Raw genomic sequence first — 23,368 nt, 5'->3', positions numbered from 1 at the left:
TTCAAAATGGTTACTGATGAAGTGGTCTATGGTAGTGGAGATCGTGTTGGATAAACGAGTTGCATGTAACGGATTCAAACTATTGAGAATAATATAGCCTAAACTTTCTACTCTACATCGATAGTTTGTCACAAGCTCATTAGAGCCATCCAATAAATTCAAATTGAAATCCCCACAAACTATCATTCTTTCAAAATTTGAAATCAGTTGCTCAAATTTATCAATAAATAAACAGACGTTTCTTCCTGGATTATACACTCCCATAACTTTTAGGTTAAAATCTAACAAATCAATTACCAAAAAATTGTTGACGTCGTAATTGATCTCTAGTATTATTTGACTTTTCAAACTATTTAACACAAAAATAGAAACTCCTCCACCACGTTCCTCTCTACAGGAGTGGTAAGATGTATAATCTTGAATGTTACAAATTTCATTATTATATAACCAAGTTTCGGAAAATACAATCACATGAATAATTATATTTAGATCCATAATCAACTGTGTCAGATCTTCCATTTTATTTCTGCAACTACGTGTATTCAAATGGAGTATGTTCAAGTTTAAACTAGAAATATCAATTATATCAACTTTATATTCAACATTCAATTTATTAAATAAATTCGGACAATAATTCATTGATTTAACAATACAATTTCAGTGAACTACGATAGAATTCAATTAATGCAATCCACTGAGATCACGAATATCAGTTATTTTTATAGCTCGCGATCATTCATCCTTCCTTAAAAATATTACTCCGTTCGAAAACCATGCAAATTTGAAATTATTCTGACTCTTATATCTGCGAGTAGCTCCGAGAAGTCGTTGATTAGCAGGTGTGAGGCGGTGATTAAAGTAGATCCGTTGTTTCACACCTAAACCAATTTCGTCACAGAATATAGGGCGGTCACGAGCTGCCTTCAAAACCTTCTCTTTCGTTGAGACACATGCGAAGCGGACTAATATTGGTTGTATTCCTTGCTGATTTGACGACGACAAACGACCCATGCTTAAAACGCTCTCGACATTACAAACGATGCCTAGCAAGGTAAAAATATCATGCAATAGCTGTTCGATATTTTCCTCCGCTGCCTTGATCACATTAGAGATGAGCATATGACTTTCCAAGCTTGACTGTTTCAAAACATTCAACTCATAGTTTAGTTCTTCAACATTTTGGTGTGTTGTTACACAATCTGTTTTGACCACAGAGACCCCTTTCTTCAGGGAAATAATATCTTCTTTCTGATCAGAAACACTAATTTTCAGTGCTTCGAACTCATTGGATATGAACTGCTGAGAATCTTTGATATCGTCGATTTCAGTTTCCAACTTTGTTATCGATTGCTTGATTTGAACAGACATTTCATCAATTCGTGAGTTAGTTTTATCACTTGCTTCGAGAATATCATTTCTTATCAGCTGTCGCAACTCATTAAGAGAGATACTCATCTCATCATTCTCACCATGTCGATTGGGCTCACTTGAATTCATTTTAGATTGTTTACTGCGTTGCCCGTTTGTTTTATCAAGATCTTCGGGAGAGTTACTCATGTGAATTCTGTTTTTATTGCGTCTCGACATACCACTGTATGTTTTGAAAAATACTATGCAATCTCATGAAACTCACTACTTCAATTCCAACTAATCACCAATATCAACAGCAACAGCAATACAAGCACCAGAAGCGATCGAAAGTGAGTGTTTTACAGTTTACACCATACGTAGACTTCTCTACGGTCCGGGAGCGATTTCTTCGTGGTTTGAACCAGAGATGCCAGATTTGAAGACATGTCTTCAATTTGAAGACATTTGAATCTCCGTGAAGACATTTATTTTGTGAAGACATTTTGAAGACTTTTCAAAATTGTGTATACTTATTTGAAGATACTTGAAGACAATCAATAAGCCAGCGAATAGAAAATACAATTTTATTACTTATAAATTCTGCTACCTCTATATGTAAACTTAATAAATATTACATAAGTTATAATATAGTGTTTGTCTCGGGCTTAGAATCTCAAAATGTATATTTAATATAAAAATTCATTCACATTAGCCGATTGATAACTGTAATGCATTTTAGACCTCATGGCGGCGGCGTCGTTTTTGGCGTGTCTGTGAAAAGGTATTCCGACCATTAAATCGGAACGCAATGACCGATCTAACATGCGGCAAACATAGACAGAATTCTTCTATGACTAGATTTAATCTATTCAACCGTTGAGCTGATTTTTTTTCTTTATTCCTTCTGAATTCATCTGATCTTTTCGGCATTTCCAGTCCATCATTCCTCTAAATATCCGTCGAGAAATTCTTCACTGCAAAAATTCCACACATTTTTATTGGCAAAAATCCATTAATTTAATTCATGATTCTAATTAGTGCACACATAACCACTCTCCACGCGAAGTACAAATATAATCTATAATCAAATAAAATGTATGTGTGGTCTCTAATATGCAGTTATTGAATTTATGTGTGGGTACAAATTGTATATATTTGGGTCGCCAAATTGCAAAAATTTATGTGTGCGACAAATATATTCAATATAAAGAATTTTCTCAGTGTTTGAATTTCCCGTGGATTTTTAAAAGAATTTTCAGTGAAAATTTAATAGAATTTTTCGTGTAAAATAAAAAGAATTTCCGATGAACTCCCACAAAAAAAAATCCTTTTCAATTTCCACAAGAATTTTGTCTCAAATAATTTCCATAGAAAATTCTAACAAATGTCAACAAGAAATTGAAATTGTTTTGGTGTTAAAAAGATATTTCTCAGAACTTCCATGGTAAATTACTACAGGAAAATGTTCTTAAAACAAATCCTGAGGAAACTTGATACACGCTTTCGTAAAATTCTTCCTTGAATTCCTTTGGTAATTCTTCTATAAATATCTTTGGTCATCCTTCCATTATTTTCTCTGAGAAAAATCGTTCTGGTATTCTTTCTGAAATTTCTCCTAAAATTCCTCAACGAATTTGTTCGGAAGTTTTCCAAAAAATCCTCCAGGAATTCCTTTGGAATTTCGTCTAAAAGCTCCTCCATAAGATCATCCACGAATTCCAGCGAAATAATTTCAAGAATTTCTTCGGAAGATCCTCCATAATTCTTCCGGTAATTCCTTCATGAACTCCTCCAGCAGTTATTTTTAGGAATTCCTCCGGAAATTCTTCCAGAAATTCTTTCGAAAGTTCCCTCAGGAATTCCCGTGGAAGCTTCTTTAGGGATCCCTCTGGAAGTTTCTCCAGGAATTATTTTGGAAGATTCTCCAAGAATGTTGCCGAAAGCTTCTCCAAGAATGCCTCCGGAAATATACTATGGAATTTCTCTGTTATTTCCTCCAGAATTTCTTTCGGAAATTTCTGCAGCAATATCTCACGAAGAACCTCTAAGAATTCATTCAGAACTACTTCCAAGAATTCCTCCGGAAGTTTGTTTAGAAATTTCTTAACAAGAAGGAATTCCTGTAGGAACTTCAGGGTAAATTCTGGTGAAATTCCTGAAGGATTTTCTTGATGAATTTCTGAAGGATATTCTTAGGAATTACTGAAGGAATTTCCGGTGGAATTCCTGAACACTGGGAAATACTTCAGTAATTTCTAAGGAATATCCTTCAGAAATTCATCAGAAGAATCCTTCAGGTTTCTCCAGAAAATCCCTCCGGAATATATTCTGAAGTTCCTACAAGAATTCCTTCTTAAGTTTCTTCAAGAATTTCTCCTGAAAATCCTCCAGCAATTCCTCCGGAAGTTCCTTCAATAAATCCTTTGGATGTTCCAACAGGAAATCTTCGGGAAATTTCGTCAGGAGTTTAAGAAGTTATTAGAAGCTCCATCCAAAAGAAATTAGTATAAGTAATAAGAAGCTCCATCAAGGATTTATCCGGAATTTGCTCCAGAAATTTTTCCGGAAGTTCCTACAAAAAATCTCATTGTAAATTTTGAATCCGTACAGGATGTTCTTTAAAAATAATTTGGAAGAATTCCACGCGGAAGTTCAGTAAAAATAGCCAGTGGAATTTCAACCAGACTCAATAAAAAAACCAGCGAAACTCGTTATACACTATCTCATGAAAATTTTAAATTAAATATAAATATTTAAAAAAAAATTAAATTATATTTAAAAAATATTCTCTAAAATTCTAACAATTTAAGTATTAAAAAATAAACATTATTCCTCATCAATAAAATAAGGACTTGATTGAATTTACAGACCTATTGGATTTTGAAATTTTTCGCTAATATTCATAATTTTAATATTGAAGACATTTGAAGACATTTTTAAACGACTGTGAAGACATTTGAAAATATCATCTGGCATCCCTGGTTTGAACTGTCCAGTGACAATAGCAGATCTAGTACACTACGAGGGGAATTTGGATCACTCGAAAACAAAATGACAATATGTCTCAACGATTTCAGATTCAATTAATTGATAGATTTTTATGGTTTTCCATAAGAAATTTACAGTATGCGCATACGAAGCCGGATGTCCACGCTTTTAAGTAATGTTCAATTGATTTCCAGGATTTTCTTGCGAACCAATCACAGGTAAATATTCGAAAGATTTCTAGAACTTTAATTTCACAGCGAACTGTTTGGGATGCTACTACTACTCTATTTTGCCTTATGTCGATGGGTGGTTTCTTCCGAGTGACAAGGTTTCTAAGCCAAGTTACCATTTTTGCATTTGTATATCATGAGGCTAACACGATGATACTTTTATGCCCAGGGGAGTCGAGACAATTTCCAACCCGAATATTGACTAGACCGGACGGGGAATTGAACCCAACCACCATCAGCATGGTCTTGCTTTATAGCCATGCATCTTAAGGTGATTATAGAATGAAGCCCGTGGTGAATTTCTAATTCACCACACGTTTATTTACATACATTTCCAAAAGCCCAAATATGGCGTAATAGTTTTCGTATAGTGCCGAAACTCAAATTATGATTGTTCAGCATAATTAAGCAAACGATCTACCATTATTTCAGCCCCATACGCGTTATGGTTTTCTCATCTCGTGCTCTTGAAAAAAATATTGGAAAAGCACGTGGTTTACAAAATGGCCGATTTCTGGCTTTATTGTTTAACCACCTTAACGCTTGGCTGAAGAGGGCCCGCATCACCTTCATCCAGTGCTGTTGAATATTTACAACCCTACCCCTGCATCTTCTTCTTCTATATAATAAAAATGAGTTGAGATTTTCTTCCTGACGATTTAACTAGCGAACGGGTTGACCGATTTGCAAGATGTTTTCCCTAATCGATTCGTTTTGGGATCCGCAAGGTTTGTATATACAAAAAGTTGATTAATTTAACGCGGAAAGTTAAAAAATCCAACCAACCAAACCAACCAACAATACGAAAATTTATCTAGATGGCGGTTCATTGTGACATTTGCAACACCCGGACAAAGCTGGGTTTCTTTCGCTAATATTAAGGTGATTATACAATAAAGCCAGAAATCGGCCATTTTGTAAACCACGTGCTTTTCCAATATTGTTTTCAAGAGCACGAGATGAAAGAACCATAACGCGTATGGTAGATCGTTTGCTTAGTTATGCTAAACAATCATTATTTGAGTTTCGGCACTGTACGAAAACTATTACGCCAGATTTGGGCGTTTTGGAAATGTATGTAGATAAACGTGTGGTGAATTTGAAATTCACCACGGGCTTCATTCTATAATCACCTTAAATTAAACTGTAATCGTTATTGATTCTGAATAGTAAAAGATACGCCTCGAGAGGTTCATTAGGAGATGTGGCTGTCAGCGTCTGTCTGGTACCCAGCGGCTGACTAACGAAACTTTGTATCGCGTCAGCGAAACCTAACCACCTAACATAGCAGCCCCACCAGCGCGATGTATGTAACGCGACCTCGGTAAGGTAGCTTACTGAAGCCTCTCAATTTATTATTTATTCAGACTAAGGCCAAAGTTGCCTATGCAGTACATAAGAGTCTTCTCCATTCGTCTCGGTCCATGGCTACACGTCGCCAACCACGCAGTGTACGGAGGGTCCAAAAATCGTCCGAAACAGGGCCCACTGTCAAACCCCACCTCATCCTAGGCAAGTCCCACAACTCACAGATGGCCTGAGGAGGGATCGTCAAGCCCTTGAACATAGTCCCTGCCCCAAAGCCTCTCAAATACCACGACAAATGGAGAAAAAGAGAACGTTATTTTTGGCAACCGACCCGGAAACGAAATATGATTGATTGGACTATGATTGGAATGTCGGTACTTGGACTGTCCTGTCAGGACCCTAAATGGACCTGGACGAATGAGCCTTCTGGCTCGTGTACTGGAGAAGTTTGAAGTAAACGTGGTCGCTTTTCAAGAAGTCCAATGCCCTAGATAGGGAGAACGTGAATTCAGACCCGTGGACCCCACGACTAACACTGCATTCTAATACATACATATAACACCTATCACAGCGGTGGCGAAAAAGCAGAGCATGGAGTTGGTTTTGTAGTAATGGGCAAGCGGATAAAACGAGTGATGAGGTGGAAACCCATTAGCGAACGAATCTGTGTGTTGAGGGGCAAATTCTTCAATTACAGCCTAATCAACGTTTACGCACCGACAAACGATAAATCCGACGACGTGAAGGACACGTTTTATGAATGTCTTAATAAAGCCTATGAATAGTGCCCAAAGCATGACTTGAAAAATGTTATCGGAGACGCTAACGCTCGGGTCGGTAGAGAGGACTTTTTTCGTCCCATAATTGGTAGGGAGAGCCTTCACTCCGTTACCAATGACAACGGCCTACGGCTAGTAAATTTTGCTGCTGCCAGAGGGATGGCCATCAGTAGCACCTACTTTGCATGAAAGAACATCCGAAGACACCCAAATGGTGAAACTTGCAACCAGATAGACCATGTTCTGGTAGATGGGCGCCAGAACTCGGATGTTATCAATGTGCGGACATTCAGGGGTCCGAACATTGACTCTGATCACTAACTCGTTGTCAGTAAAATTCGATCACGATTGTCAACTGTATCAAACGAAAGATCACAGTGAACGATGCGTTACAATATCCAGCGATTGTCGGCGGAAGCAGTATCGGCTGAGTACCGCCAGAAGCTCGACGAACGGATAAGTGCAATCAATGTAAGCGACAATATCAACGATCTATGGAGCGGTGAGCACAACAGCGCGAGAAGTGGTTGGTACTGCACAGAGGCGACCCAGGACGGGTTGGTTCGATGTGGATGGTCAGAGAGTGGCAGACGAGAAGAACGTTGCCAGAAGCCGGATGTTGGTGTCGAGTACCCGGTCAAATGGATATCGGTACGAGGAAGCAAGAGCAGTCGGAAAACTTAAGAAAAAAATATTATGAAGAACAAGTGGTTAGTGAGGCGCAGGAAAGAATGGAGCAGAATGAGATGCGGAGGTTTTATAAGACTGTGAATGGCGTACAACGTGCTACGACCGAGAAGTAGGCTGACCATACGTACCGTATTCAACGGGACAGTCCAGTATGTTAGACCTTAATGCGCTGTCTCGTCGTAATCTAAGAAATCCTCAATTTGTCCCTTTTTTCTTTCATTCTTCCAAAGAGCTCAATATATATTTTAGGCAGGAATATAAAACCAAATCAATTTGTTTTTTGTGTGTCTTCATAAAAGCGATTCTCTCAACAAAGAAACTGGACGAAACCCATAAAAAAGTGTTAGATGTTATGTTACTAGTTATTAGTGTTACTTTTAAAAGTAAGCTATTATTATTATTTATTCAGACTAAGGCCGAAGTGGCCTGTGCGGTATATAAGAGTCTTCTCCATTCGGCTCGGTCCATGGCTACATGTCGCCAACCACGCAGTCTACGGAGGGTCCGCAAGTCCTCTTCCACCTGATCGATCCACCTTGCCCGCTGCGCCCCTCACCTTCTTGTGCCCGTCGGATCGTTGTCGAAAACCATTTTCACCGGGTTACTGTCCGACATTCTGGCTACGTGCCCGGCCCACCGCAGTCTAGTAAGTCTAGTAAAAGTAAGCACTCTAGTAAAAGTAAGCTAACTATGCCATTTTGTATTTTCCATTGTTCGACTTTTCTGAATGACAATAGCTCAGGAAGATTTTTTATACAGTTTCATTTCAATGGTTTTCATTGTGCTTATTCTAAAGACATTAAAATTTAGCCAATTTCGTCAGCGGATTGAACGGAATAAATAACTTGGTAGGCAAGTATTTCCTGAAAATCGGGTCACGTCTCAAGGTCAACAAAGTGCATGGACAGACATTCAAATTTTCAGATTGAATCCATTTTTGATTATTCTTTTTGAATCTTCCACAGTAGGTAATTCATTTTTTTGAAATCTGCTTTACCACATATTTTACAATCATTTGATTTAAAGTCTTTCTGAATAATTCTGAATATTTCGAAATCTTACCCGTAATGCTGGGTAGACACCTTTACGTGGTGTGTTACGGGGTAAGATCTACCACGGTTACATTGCCAGCTACAGGCAAATCCTGACCCAACGAATACCTTCCTTATTATCCAACTCCGTGGTACTTATAAGGGTGTCGCTAAGTCGGTGGCCTCTCGTTAAGTAAGTACTACATCATCACTTCCTTCCTCTCCCTAGTTACGGTGAAGATGGGCGTGGCCAGGAGTAGTAATCCTCATGCTTTTGTTATTTTTGTTTAAGACTGGAATCAAGGACCACTCCCCTTTTTGATTTCTGGTAGCATTTTAGATAAGGATCTCAAAAGTAAAACATGAGTATCACTAGTGTCCAATCTACGAATTACACCGTAACAATGCTAATGCTAATGCTAATGCTAAATTCTGAATATTTCGAAATCATCTACTATAAAAAGGCATGGAAAAATAATTTATAATTAGTTTCAAATCGAGATTAAAGGCTAGATTTAAGGTTCTCACGTACCTTTAAGGCTAGTTTACACGCCAGGGACTTGTCTGTAAATTTTGCTCCTAGTTTTGCTTTTCGCGACGAAATTGCACGAATCCCACGTTTTTTCAGCACTTGGGAACAGAATCAGTGGATAAGATTCCCGATGCTACTTTTAGCGTCATACAAATCAATTTCGATCAAAAAAGACTGTGAATTGATTAGATTTGATATTTCTTTTCATGCGCCAACCAATTCATGGAAATAATTAAAATTACATTTTATCTATGTTCTTTCCTTGTTGAGATTCTTGTTATTCTTATCCGCAGGTTTTTTCCCATTTACATTCATGAAAAAGAGATTTAAAACAGGGAATCAATAATCCCACCCTATTGTTCTTTTCCCATTTTTCTTTTCTTTTGTCATTTATTCTTAAAACTATTTTTTAGCCTTCTAATGCCCTAAACCGGCCTTATCTTTGTAAATTTCAATTGTTCAGAATTGGAAAAGTTTTTGATATTTTGTCAATAATAAAATCCTTAATGCATGTAAAGGAGTAGATTTAATTAAAATGTATATAACTCAGTCCTACATGTAGTTTTGCAAATCGTTCACCAAGACGATCCCTACACAACCCTGCACTAATCCAACATTCCAATAATATAGGGTGGGTGTACCAATTGTCGCCATACGTAAGAACAACTATTATTTTTTAAATAAGTGAAAGGCATGTGGGTGGACTTTATTTTATTTTTATTTTAAGATTTTCTACTGGAACTACTTTGAAGTTGTCACGAGAAATACTGTGAGAATTCCTTGGATAGCTTTAGTTTACGCAAGAAATTCTCCGGAATTTCCACGGAAAACTCTTCAAAATGTGGACATCAACGATAAATTTTTGTAAACGGAAAATAGTTCAAAATTTTCATAGGAAATTCTTTGAAATTTGCACGAATTTTCTTCTGAAATTTCTATGAAATATTTTTCGGAATTTCCACGGGAATTGCACTTAAACTTTACAGAATTTCTGCGTGTAATTTGAATTTTTTTACGAAAACATTGGTATTTGAACCGAATGTTTTTCGGAATTTCAATGGATGTTTGAAGGAATTTATTTTAATTATACGGGAAATCCTTTATATTGTCCATAAGAATCTTTTTGGCGTTTGTCTTTTGTCGTTTAGGTCTTTTTGGTTATTCTCCAAAAAATATTAAATAGGAGAAAGGATCAATATACTGAAAATCTTCCGATGGAAAGTCATCTGACCAAAATTAATTTGGCCAAAATGAATGTTCAAGTGAAACGGTTATTAGATCTAAAACGGCTTGGCTGAAAATTTCATTTCTTAAGGCGTTTGCCCTAACAAGTCATTTGGCCGAATTGGTAGTTTGACCGAATAAGTTGTCTACCTAGGCGCCCACTTGCTGTGGTATGAATTTCACGATGTTTCGTGCAGCGAGTCAAAAATTATTCCAGATGGAAGCCGAAAGGAGAGAGAAAAAATCTGCACACCCTCGTTGATAATCCTGCTCATCGACGATGGAACCTACGTCAAAATGGAATTCTACATAACGACGGCACGAGGAGTAGTTCCTGCGAAGTTTAAGTTTGCCTTTTGGACAAACTTGCAAACATTTTGGCAGGTGTTTGCAAGGTGTTTGTGACGAATAAGACGATGGACTCGAAGCTGTACAAGGAGGAATGTCTCAAAAACCGCGGTCTACCTTCCATAAAGCCTAAAAAGGTCCCGTGAAGTTTTGGCCAGATTTGGCGAGTTGCCACTACAGCCAGGAAGTCATCCAGTGGTACCGCGATAATAACGAAGATTTCATCGATAAAATATATCCACGCAAAAGGCTTCCTTTTAAGAGGCTGGTTCCGAGGTTCCGTTCAATAATCTCGGAAGCCTCCTTTCAAGAGGCTCGGAAGCCTCCTTTCAAGAGGCTCGGAAGCCTCCTTTCAAGAGGCTCGGAAGCCTCCTTTCAAGAGGCTCGGAAGCCTCCTTTCAAGAGGCTCGGAAGCCTCCTTTCAAGAGGCGCGGAAGCCGCCTTTCAAGAGGCCCGGAAGCCTCCTTTCAAGAGGCCCGGAAGCCTCCTTCAAGAGGCCTCAGCCTCCTTCAAGAGGCCCAGAGCCTCCTTTCAAGAGGCTCGGAAGCCTCCTTTCAAGAGGCTCAGCCTCCTTTCAAGAGGCTCGGAAGCCTCCTTCAAGAGGCTCAGAAGCCTCCTTTCAAGAGGCCTGGAAGCCTCCTTTCAAGAGGCCTGGAAGCCTCCTTTCAAGAGGCTCAGAGCCTCCTTTCAAGAGGCCTGGAAGCCTCCTTTCAAGAGGCCTGGAAGCCTCCTTTCAAGAGGCCTGGAAGCCTCCTTTCAAGAGGCCTGGAAGCCTCCTTTCAAGAGGCCTGGAAGCCTCCTTCCAAGAGGCTCGGAAGCCTCCTTCCAAGAGGCTCGGAAGCCTCCTTCCAAGAGGCTCGGAAGCCTCCTTCCAAGAGGCACGGAAGCCGCCGTTCAAGAGGCGCGGACGCATCCTTTCAAGAGGCTCGGAAGCCTCCTTTCAAGAGGCCTCAGGCCTCCTTTCAAGAGGCTCGGAAGCCTCCTTTCAAGAGGCTCAGCCTCCTTTCAAGAGGCCTCGGAAGCCTCCTTTCAAGAGGCCTGGAAGCCTCCTTTCAAGAGGCCTCAAGCCTCCTTTCAAGAGGCCTGGAAGCCTCCTTTCAAGAGGCCTGGAAGCCTCCTTCCAAGAGGCTCAGGCCTCCTTCCAAGAGGCTCAGGGCCTCCCTTCCAAGAGGCTCGGAAGCCTCCTTCCAAGAGGCTCAGGAAGCCTCCTTTCAAGAGGCTCGGAAGCCTCCTTCCAAGAGGCTCAGGCCTCCTTCCAAGAGGCCTGGAAGCCTCCTTCCAAGAGGGCTCAGAAGCCTCCTTCCAAGAGGCCTGGAAGCCTCCTCCAAGAGGCCTGGAAGCCTCCTTCCAAGAGGCCTGGAAGCCTCCTCCAAGAGGCCTCAGAAGCCTCCTTCCAAGAGGCTCGGGCCTCCTTCCAAGAGGCCTGGAAGCCTCCTTCCAAGAGGCTCAGCCTCCTTCCAAGAGGCTCAGAAGCCTCCTTCCAAGAGGCTCGGAAGCCTCCTTCCAAGAGGCTCGGAAGCCTCCTTCCAAGAGGCTCGGAAGCCTCCTTCCAAGAGGCTCGGAAGCCTCCTTCCAAGAGGCTCGGAAGCCTCCTTTCAAGAGGCTCGGAAGCCTCCTTCCAAGAGGCTCGGAAGCCTCCTTCCAAGAGGCTCGGAAGCCTCCTTTCAAGAGGCTCGGAAGTCTCCTTTCAAGAGGCTCGGAAGCCTCCTTCCAAGATGCACGGAAGCTTCCTTTCAAGATACTTGGAAGCCTGCTTTCAAGAGGCTCGGAAGCTTTTCACGAATCACGGAAGCCTATTTTTAGGAAGCTTGGGAGCCTTAAGAAGTTAACAAAGTCCTTTTTTTATTCCCTTGTTTTATTTGTTAGGCACTCTGTGTTACTTAACCACTACTGTGCTGAAATCTACTGTGGTATTCTGCTGTACAGAATCTATTTTTAGATTTCTATTACCATATTGTTGTCGTTGCCAGTCTATCTAATCGTTAGTCCATTGTGTCCGTTTGTCCATGTCGTATATCCAATGATCGTTGCATTGTTCGGTTGCCATTCATCCGGTTAACGTTGGAGGAATGCATCCGAGAATAACAAGTTGTCAGTCGTCATCAGGCAGCCGTGACGATAAAGCGCGTCTCCCAATACGCTACCGCATGGGCTGAGCATCCGGCGACCGACGAGGGTTTGGTGGAGGGGCGGGAATCGAACCCATGACCATTCGCTTGTAAGGCGAACGTGTAGCCATTCCATAGAATAACGAAGATTTCAGACAACATTTTGGAGAGCCATATTTTGCGTTAGTCTTTAGGTCCGCTTCCATATATCTTATGAGTTATTCTTATTTTCATAACCAGCGAAAAAAAGGGTACCTCAATGTACGTATAAACTCAAGAACCTCCAGAAAAAAAAATTAAAACCACTGAGCTAAACATTTTTTTCCAGCAAAACAACCAGTTCAGCCAAATGATACTTTCGGTTGAGTGTCCATTCCGGCCAAATGGAAAATAAACGACCATTTTGATCAAACGGCCTTTTCGGTGAAAAGTGCTATTTGACCAACCGACCATTTCAGCCAAAGGAACTGTTGACCGATCGTCATTTTCGGCTGTCTGTCCCTGTTGGGGACGTATTGTTCGGGTGGTTCGGACCTCTTTTGAGCAAACTCCGTTATGTGTTGTGGTAGATGAAGATGCTAAAAGCTACATTTTTATTATAATAGGCGCTCAATCTTAATAAGGTGCATACATACATCGAGTCTAACCTTCAACTGTCTGTCTCCCAAACAAAATACGTTCGATGCTTTTGCAACCTAACACCTGTAGTGCATGTTTATTAATACTAGTGATTTTAATGTTATTTTGTTGTTGTACTCACTATTTCAATGTGCTGTTCTAATCCAATAATTTTAATTCAACGAATATAGTGTAAGTTTTAGAAATTAAGTGTTGAGCTTGTCCTTCACAATCTATCTCAATGTGCTCAATTGGTGTTTTTCCTATCTCTGCTTCTATTTTTCATCCCACCAACTTCTTGACATCGACCGGTGCATGTTTACCGGAACGATCACCTCTAGACGGACAAGCGCAACAATCGCCAGCCGAGGGGTATTTATGATTTTCAACAGCGGTTCTCGACTCGTGACTTGTCCCTGACTTCTTCTGGGCAACGTTACTATTCATTACATCCAATACAGCCAACTTTGCAATCGGCCGACGGATCACTCCCTTTGAAGTCTGCACAACCGCCTGTCGAATTCTCCCGTCACGTCCTCGAATAACTTCAATAATACGTCCTCTGATCCATCCATTGCGTGCCACTTCGGTTACAACTATAACCAAGTCTCCTACGTCCACTGGTTTAACTTCTTCGAACCATTTAGTTCTTCTAGCTATCGTGGGAAGGTATTCCCGGATCCATCGTCTCCAAAACGAGTCGACCATGATACGGCATAAATTCCAGCTGCTTTTACAGGCTTGTCCTGGCTCCGCTAAAGATTTCACCGGTTGCGTTACTCCCCTTGAACTTAACAAGAGGAAGTGGTTTGGAGTTAGTGCTTCCTCCTGGTTTGGATCCACCGGAACAAAGGTTAGAGGTCTAGAATTCACGATCGATTCTGCCTCCACGATAAGAGTCCCGAAAGTTTCCTCATCTGGGATCCTAGTAGTATACATAGCTTGCAGGGCTGTCTTGATAGATCTAACAAGCCTCTCCCATGCTCCGCCCATGTGTGGCGCCGACGGTGGAATGAAGCACCATCTCGTAGTAGAGTTGGTGAACGTCTCTGCAAGCTCAGCATTAACATTGGTCAGCTCTTTTCGTAGATCATTACTGGCACCGACAAAGTTAGTGCCATTGTCGCTGTGAAATTCCACCGGAGCTCCTCGTCGCGCAACAAAACGGCGAATGGCCATTTTACAAGACTCCGTACTGAGCGAGTGAACCACTTCTAAGTGCACGGCGCGGATGGTCAGGCACGTAAACAAAGCGACCCACCTTTTGACGGTTGCCCTACCTACGCGAACTGCTAGGGGGCCAAAGTAGTCCAATCCTACGTACGAGAAAGGTCGCGTAAATGCTTGTGTTCTCGTCTCAGGCAGCGGCGCCATTCGCGGCACAGAAGGTGCCGTTTTTCTTAATCGACATAAATTGCAGCGTTTCGCTACAATACGTATCAATGTTCGAAGTCCGGAAACATGATACCGCTGCCGCATCTCGTTCAGAACGGTCTCTCCGTTTGCGTGCAAAAACTTTCGATGATACCATTCCACCAGCAGCACCGTAGCCCAGCTATTCTTGGGAAGAATGATAGGACACCTGGTATCGTACGATACGAAAGACGACTTAGGAATGCGGCTCTCCGACCGCAAAACTCCGGCAGCATCTACGAAGGGAGACAGCTGATACAACTTGCTAGTAGTATTATTTCTTTTTACCGCACCTGGTGAGCTCTGCTGTGCCATCTCAATAGTACGAATTTCTTCCGCATACGCTTCATTTTGAACTTGCCGCCAGATATTAACTTCAGCCTCAGCCAGCTCCTCACGAGTTAACGCCCCATATTGCAACTGTTCGCCTCGTACGTATCTTCTTAAATTATTCAGATATCGCAGAACATACGCCGTGGTACGCCATAAACGGTTCCACTTAGAAAAACGAGACCACTCGATAGTTCCAATTATTCTGACTTCTTGGTGAACCAAACAAGTCCGTATCTCGTCTGTTGTCTCATATTTACTCTGTTTATCTACTGGCCACTCGTTTTCCACACGATATAAAAATTCAGGCCCTCGAAACCAACGGCTATGCGGTAAAAAGCAAGGTCCGTTTCCCCACTTTGTGGCGTCATCTGCAACGTTTTCCTTAGATGGGACCCAGCGCCACTCCTGTTCGGTTGATTCAGTCAGGATTTCTCCAACCCTTACGGCCACGAACTGTCGATAGTTGCGGTGATCCGACTTAATCCACGCCAATACATTCTTAGAGTCGGTATGGTAGAAACACTCCCCTATTGCCAGACCGTGCGCCTGGCGGATCATTTTCTGTAAGCGTACTCCGAGTACAGCCGCTTGAAGCTCCAAGCGTGGAATCGATAAAGATTTCAGAGGCGCAACTTTTGACTTAGCGGCCACCAGTGCACATTCCACCGTTCCATCGTATTCAGCTCTCAAGTACGCCACGCAGGCATAGGCTCCTTCACTGGCGTCAACGAAAACGTGGAGCTGTAACGATAGGAACTCGTTCGTGTGCCGATCCGGGAAATAGCAACGAGCAATGCGAATACAATCCAATTGTTCACACAACTTTGTCCACTGCCACCAACGCTGACACAGCTTCTCGGGGATAGGTTCATCCCACTCTGTCTTCGCTCTCCAAATATCCTGAATTAGAATCTTGCCGTGAATGACAAAGAATGACATGAGTCCTAAAGGGTCAAACAGACTCATCACCACTCGGAGAACTATGCGCTTGGTCGGACGCTGCTGAGCTACTAGCATACTAGCAGAATAGCTGAACTCATCTTGCTCGGGGCTCCATAGCATTCCGAGAATTCGTTCCGTAGCACTGGTTCTATCTAGCACGAGGTCCTTTTTTGTTGCTGAACTGATTTCCCCGACTCGTCTGAGTACTTCTCCGGAGTTTGACATCCAGTTTCTGATATGAAATCCACCCCGAAAATGTACGGTCCGTACATCCTTCGCCAGCTGCACTGCTTCGTCTATTGTGTCTGCACTATCCAGGTAGTCGTCGACATAATGTTTCCTGATTATAGCATCGGCCGCCCTTGGAAACTCTACCGCTTGAGAGGAAGCATTCAGATTTTTAACATACTGGGCGGAACAAGGGGAGCATGTGGAGCCAAATGTGGCCACGTCCATAATGTACGTTACTGGTTCGGTTTCTGTATCATCTCTCCACAACAGCCGCTGAGCGTTCCGGTCCTCTTTTCTTATTTGAATCTGATGGAACATCTCTTTGATGTCAGCGCAGATTGCAAAGCGTTTCTCTCGGAATCCGAATAGTACCGCAGGTAGAGAACTGATCAGATCTGGTCCCTTCAACAGCATGGAGTTTAGTGAGACTCCTTCTACCATAGTCGCTGCATCGCAGAATATTCGGATTTTATCCGGCTTTTTGGGATTCAGAGCAACGCCTAGTGGCAGGTACCAGATTTTTTGAGGGTCAGCTTCCTTCAATTCCGTTTCGGTTGCTGGATGTATATACCCCTTTTCTTGGTATTCAATAATTTGTTTCTTAACGCTGTTTCCTATTATCGAATTCTTAGCCATTCGTCGCTCCAAACAAAGCATTCGTTTCTTGGCCATTTGATAACTGTCGGGAAATTTAATCGTGTACTTCCATATGAGGCCTGTTTCATATCGCTGTCCGACGCGCCTCGTAGTATGCTGCAGAATTCGATTAGCTCTCTGAACTTCTTTCGATTCCGGACAGTCAATGGCCTTCACTCCCAGGCTTTCGATGGAGAAATATTTCTTCACCAATTCGTGGAGAGAAGCGTTTGTTTCACAACTGCAAATGTGAAAACTTAGAGCTCTCTCGCTTGCTCCGGATACCGATCCATAGATGGTCCATCCTAAACGTGATTTGGCGGCAATTGGTTCTTGTGGGTTCCCTTCTCTTATCTTCAAACTAGCTCCTAGATGCGAATGGTCATTGCCGATCAGTATTTTCGGAACGGCATTTGCATAATCCTCGATAGGCAATCCTTCCAAATAGGGATACTTCGCCACCATCTCTGCATAGCGCATTGACTGCCGAGGCAGATCCAGTCGGTTCACGGTTTGTGCATCGAACAGCTGGTATCGGTAATTCTTGCTGCCTCCTGCTATCTCCAGGCTAACCTTCCTCGAGTTCTTCTCAAATCTCTTGATGTTCGCCGTCCATTGAAGGCATAACGGGCTAGGTTCTCCGTCTACCCCTAGTCGCTTGATGACATCCTCCTCAATCAGTGTTCGTGACGATCCCTCATCGAGAAAAGCGTATACCACGATAGAACGATTGTTAGCGAATAGTGTTACTGGAAGAATACGAAATAGACTGGAACGAGCTGCGTGATGATGATTCATAATTCCACGAATAGGTTCTGATACTTCTGAACGGGTTTGAGTCGAGTGTAGAAGAGTATGATGTTTTGCTTGACACCCTTCTATATCACACAACTTTTTAGACTTGCATGGTCGTTTTCCATGAGCGCCGATACAAGTTCGACAAAGTGAATAAGCTTGAATAGTTTTCCACCGCTCATCTACCGTCATATCACCAAATTGCTTGCATTCCCTGACCTTATGTCCTGTATCCTTGCACACTAGACAGACAATAGAATTTTCCGATCGTCCTGAGTGCCCTTGTGACCCGCTCATCTTCGTCGCATCGTTGATGTGTTTTGATCCGGCGTGCGCTCCCAAAAAAATCTTTTCTCTGGGTTTCTCCAGCTTTACCTTCTGCATTGCTCTTGGTTCTATGTGTAGAGTCACGTCCGCTGCGGCAGTCACAAGTCTCGACATAAACTGAGCGAAAGTTCGCAGGTTGGTTACCGGTGCTTCCTGCTTAAACAGCGCCCAATCCAGCTTTAAGTTGGCTGGAAGCTTGTCAACTAGCTCGTACAGAAGAGTAGGGTTGTTGAGATGTGCTTCTTGTTGTCCCATTTCTACGTGATCACATAGGTTTTGGACCGCCATGCCGAAGCCAATCAGCGTCTCCAGTTTATCCGATTTCGGCGCGGGCACCTCACGAACCTTTTTCACCAACATGAAAATAAGATGTTCCGGCTTTCCATACAAGGTCTCCAACGTAGCGATGACATGAGGAACTGCAGCAGGAAACAGCAATCGACTTCTAACCGCTTCCAATGCCGTACCCTTCAAACAGCGTTGTAGACGTATCAAGTTTTCCGCATCGGTATAGCCGCAAGCCTGTGAGGAGTTGTTGAAGGAACTGATGAAAACAGGCCAGTCTTCTGGATTCCCAGAGAATAACGGAAGATCTCTTGGCATTACTTGCCTAGCCGCAATCTGGGTTGCAGAAGGCCCATCTACTTGTAGGTTTACTGTGTTCAACCTCTGGAATCCCGGAAGGTCGGGTGTGATTCCGGAACCGCCTTGTGGCAACGATCCAGTACGGATAGACTGTAAAATATCACCTGTATTTGGTTCACGTGGAGCTCTTGAAGATGATCTGCCGGTCTGCTGTTCTGTCACGTCCGCCAATACATGCTGCTTAACCTCGTCTCTTTGTCTTACACCTAGACTGCTAGATGGTATATCACGATGTCGACCTGGAACTGCCTCTGTACGCGGATACTTCATTGACACTGACGGATCACATGCACTTGCTTCATTGATCACACGCGTTGACATTAGAGGATCCACCACAACTCTGGACATTGATTCCCGACACGAAACAATAGGACGCGACGCGTAAGTCGGAAATAGAACACTGCTATCCTTCGTTGGTCGGAAGGATACTTGTTCACTTTGTAGAAATTTACTTTCACAAGAATGCATATGCATTGCTTGTGCAACGTTGCTAACGGAAAGGGTGGAGATTTTGTTTTGGGGAACCCCTAAGCCTATACTAGCTCTAGCTATGCTATTGAGTGGGTCCCTATCGAACCCACTGAGTGGTCCTGGCGAACCTGTCCCTATAGTATGTCTACTGTTAGCTAGTCTAGTGTGTGATTTCTCCATTTCAACCCCACTCGGGTGAGCACTTACCGAAGGCATCGATGGGGGAGGGAAAGACTTTACTATTTCGCCACTCGGTGTGCTGGTTGGAAGCTGTTTTGGAACTGCTCCAGTCCCAATACACGTCTTCGCTTTCGGCAGGGCCTGTACCTCAAATCCGTTGCCACCGTCACCGGCTTGCTGGTGGTTATTTGCTGCTTCTTCAGTGAGGCGTGATGTCGAGTTTAGCGGCTGGGACACAGGTACATCAGAAGCCGCCGTAGTCGTCGTAGTGGTCACTTTCACATTGCGTTCGCCTCGTGCCTCATTCGCTGCAGGGTATCGCATCGTCGAACAGGCCCCACCGAACTGCAATTGACTTCTCCACTGTCGTACCTTACTACTGCTACTTTGCTGAGAACGTACGCTTCGTTCCTCTTCTTCCACTAGCTCTTCCTCCATCAAACGAATCCTCTCTTCTTCATACTCCCGTTGCAATTCAAGCTTCTTCCGTTCCAGTTCTCCTTCATTCTGCAGACGAGCAAGCTCGAGCTTTCGCTCCTGCTCACGAAGTTCCAGATTTAACGTCTTCTCGGCTAGGGCTTTCTTAACTTCGAGTTTCTCTAGGTTTAGACGAGCTCGCGCACTCGCATTCGAAACGGACGATCTTCTGGACGTCAGAGATATGCTATCAATGGGTGGTATTAGCTCTACGCCAGTTGTGGGCTGCGACTGTAGCAGCGAAGTGGAATTCTCGCATTTGGGGCAGATAAAGCTCCTCTCGCTGACGCTCTCATCCACTCCGACGCATCCGAAGTGCCACCAAGTATCGCATCGGTCACATTGGACCATGGCATCATTTTTCTGGACGCCGCATGCTCCGCAAATGTCCATTCTCTTATAATCGATAACAACTCGATCTTTTAGATTGTTGGGGACGTATTGTTCGGGTGGTTCGGACCTCTTTTGAGCAAACTCCGTTATGTGTTGTGGTAGATGAAGATGCTAAAAGCTACATTTTTATTATAATAGGCGCTCAATCTTAATAAGGTGCATACATACATCGAGTCTAACCTTCAACTGTCTGTCTCCCAAACAAAATACGTTCGATGCTTTTGCAACCTAACACCTGTAGTGCATGTTTATTAATACTAGTGATTTTAATGTTATTTTGTTGTTGTACTCACTATTTCAATGTGCTGTTCTAATCCAATAATTTTAATTCAACGAATATAGTGTAAGTTTTAGAAATTAAGTGTTGAGCTTGTCCTTCACAATCTATCTCAATGTGCTCAATTGGTGTTTTTCCTATCTCTGCTTCTATTTTTCATCCCACCAACTTCTTGACATCGACCGGTGCATGTTTACCGGAACGATCACCTCTAGACGGACAAGCGCAACAATCGCCAGCCGAGGGGTATTCATGATTTTCAACAGCGGTTCTCAACAGTCCCTTTCGACCAAATGACACCTGTTTTTGTGCCAAGCAATTTGTTTGGTCAAATAATATATTGAGCCAAACAACGAATGATTCTCTGTCAAACAATGTATCTCCGTTCAAAAACTTTATTTTAATGATAAATTCTATGGATTCCAGCGGGAAATCCTACGGAATTTACATTGCAAGCTCGTCATAGTTTTTACGTAGAGCTTTTCGAAATTCCAATGGAAAATTTTGTAGAACTTTCAAGGTAATCATTGGTATTTTTATGAAAAATTAGTTTTGGGGCCTCTTCCCCTAGATAAGCAGCAATGCTCATGCTATTATCTACGAGAAATGCAAAAAAAATACTGTCTATTTTACAATATGCCGAGCTCACCCAATTTTGAAAGACATCAATGTTCCACATGTTTTTGTTTTGAATTTGTATGTTAGAATAATCGAACATGATTGTTTGCAATGCATATATCTAAAAGATAATGACCTGAAAATATCTTCGAGCATTGAGCTTACCTTTATATTTAAATGAATTAAGTGCATAAGGGACGGACTTATCCCATCTTCCCCTTTCGCAATTTGCAGGGCGTTTGCAGCTCACATTATGTTATATAACTCATATGCTGAATACAGGAGTTTAAGCACTCTGAGACAAAGTTTTCAATCGATTCCAGTATGGTGGATCAAAATCCCAAATTAATTCAAGGCAATTTGCAATGAATGATGTTCCAACCTTCCTGTTTACAATGCTCTGCTAAGCACATCCTTATCACAAATCGTTACCGCTTTTTCTCCAAACGATGCAACAGACAGGAAAGTGAAACCTCCGAAGCTGCAAAATTGCCGATGTTGTGATACCTGATATTTATCGAATGTAACTTGTTTGGTGATTGTTTACGCCCACACAAACGCAAACAATGACTCACAGATAAATATTACCTCAATTCGTCGTTATGAATTGGTTGTTGTACGACACTCTGCCTTGCGGCCCCTAATAGAAGGAGTTTCTGAATTGAACAATATAGTATTTCATGCCTTGGTATACTTATTCTTTCTCTTTGTTAGCATTCCATCTCCCACTGGGACATTGCCGCTTCGCAGCTTCGTATGTCATATGCATAAGACAATGATTCTTTTGTGCCCAGGGAAGTCGAGACAATATTCAACCCACAACTTTTCGAGATCGGACAGGGAATCGAACCTAGCCACCACCCAATGGTCTTGCTTTGTCGTTATGAACCGGAGCTTACCGTGAGGCCTCCCTTGTGCATTTACTTTGTCTATAATCCTACAGATGATAAACATAAACTTGGACTTTTTCTACGTCTAACTTTTTCGATGCTGAAAGCATCTTTTGCATTTTCTTATCAATAAAAATTCTTTGTTATGGTAATAGCATCACGATTTGAATTTGAGATCCCAATTGCACCAACCCAATCATCGAGCGCAAAAAGTAAATTCGTAATAAAGGTATCACTCCGAAGCCTTCAATCCCAACCAAACATAAAAAAAAGCTTGAAATGGATATTTACCTTTTCGCCGTTTCTATAGAATCGAGCCTTACGAGAAGAAATGCTTTCAACGCAAACACTGTCCCATCGTAGTCGTTGCTACACTTTTTATCAGATCAGAGGAAATCCATCTCCACGATGCTTCTTCTGTATTGACTTCACTTTCTTCGAACCGGCAAACAACTCAGGATGACACTTTTCGATTTGATGTAGTTCTCACTTTGATCTATGATGACGGTTAGCTGCAGTTTCGACAGATGATAAATTCAAGAGGATTTATAGCTACACTCAATATTGGTTCTTTGCCATTGATATTTGTATTTTTATTTTGAACGAAGCACATACACTACGATACGAAGCACTAAATTCTCCCTCAAATTTGGTTTTGGCAATTCTGATAGCTCTATTTGTTTCTCACATTTGGCACCGATTTCACTGCACTATTTCACAGGAATTCTTTACTCCGAATTCCTTCGCCGCGACCATGCACATAGCTCCGATCGGTTCGCTCAGATGACGAATGTTTTCCGTAGAAATCTTCTTCTCACTTATATCCAATCATTGTGACGAAAACTCAGTCGCAGCAAGTTTCTCACCAGTGGCCCTCGGGGGAAAACACGAACCCCATGTCTTGCCACCTCCGAAGCAACTATTTCCACTTTTTTCCCAGAATCCCCCGGCGCGATTATGCAAAAGAACAATTGTTTACTTGGCTTTGGTTTTGTTTGCTTCCACTACTGCTGCTGATGTTCACATCTCACAGAAACAGTCCCCACCGAATATGCCTTCTATCCAGCGCCGAAGAACAACTTTCTCAAACATCCATTAAAGTTTAGAACTTTTCCGTCCTCTTATGCACGATCCTGCCGTTCGTAGAGCGCTGGCACACACTCAACAGCAGACGACACCAGCGTGGCCCTAACGTTCTTCCTGCATTCTACGCCTACGCTGAAATGCTGCGGCATGAACAGCTTTAAGATATGTGGGAGTTATCTCTCCCCTCCATGGAATGGAGAAGCACTTTCTCACTCCCAGCTTTGGGTGAGCATCCGGAATTCGATTCCTACGTCCACTCGCCTTGACACTCGACAGATGACTGGGCTCTGCGAAAATTTCAATCAGTTTGATAAGTTCCCTGGTGGAGCAACTTTCCATTTGGGATGCTGCACGTCGTACCAATACAGCATCGGTTGTCCTGTGCATCGCATCCTGGGAGATGTTTTCTTTCTCCACATGATGTTGCTCTCGCTCTCGTATCGGAGTA

At 42.4% G+C, this 23,368-nt stretch overlaps 2 protein-coding genes across 3 annotated transcripts in view; both read right to left on the bottom strand.

Annotated features, from left to right (window-relative positions):
- Positions 1 to 23,159, bottom strand: part of LOC134207921 (uncharacterized) — a 240,474-nt gene extending 217,315 nt beyond the window's left edge. Inside the window, exons 1-2 of one of the 2 annotated variants that reach the window (XM_062683995.1) lie at positions 22,701 to 23,159; positions 22,126 to 22,346 (exon numbers count right to left, since the gene is read on the bottom strand). The gene's annotated coding sequence lies outside the window, so the exon portion shown is untranslated. Of the gene's footprint in view, positions 1 to 22,125; positions 22,347 to 22,449; positions 22,461 to 22,700 lie in introns of those variants that run through there. The other variant, XM_062684004.1, reaches the window with a different exon arrangement.
- Positions 13,489 to 20,049, bottom strand: LOC134206679 (uncharacterized). The gene has a single exon (XM_062682407.1). The coding sequence runs from the start codon at positions 20,047 to 20,049 to the stop codon at positions 13,489 to 13,491; it is 6,561 nt and encodes a 2,186-aa protein (XP_062538391.1).
- Positions 23,160 to 23,368: the final 209 nt, after the last annotated feature.

This window comes from Armigeres subalbatus, chromosome 1 (genome assembly GCF_024139115.2).
Source record: "Armigeres subalbatus isolate Guangzhou_Male chromosome 1, GZ_Asu_2, whole genome shotgun sequence".
Lineage (NCBI taxonomy): Eukaryota > Metazoa > Arthropoda > Insecta > Diptera > Culicidae > Armigeres > Armigeres subalbatus.
Note: the sequence above shows the minus strand (reverse complement) of the source record. Positions and strands in the feature narration are given on the sequence as shown.

Excerpts from the sequence above, each read along its gene's own strand:
- LOC134206679 (XM_062682407.1), bottom strand. The coding sequence starts at position 20,049 with ATGGACATTTGCGGAGCATGCGGCGTCCAGAAAAATGATGCCATGGTC.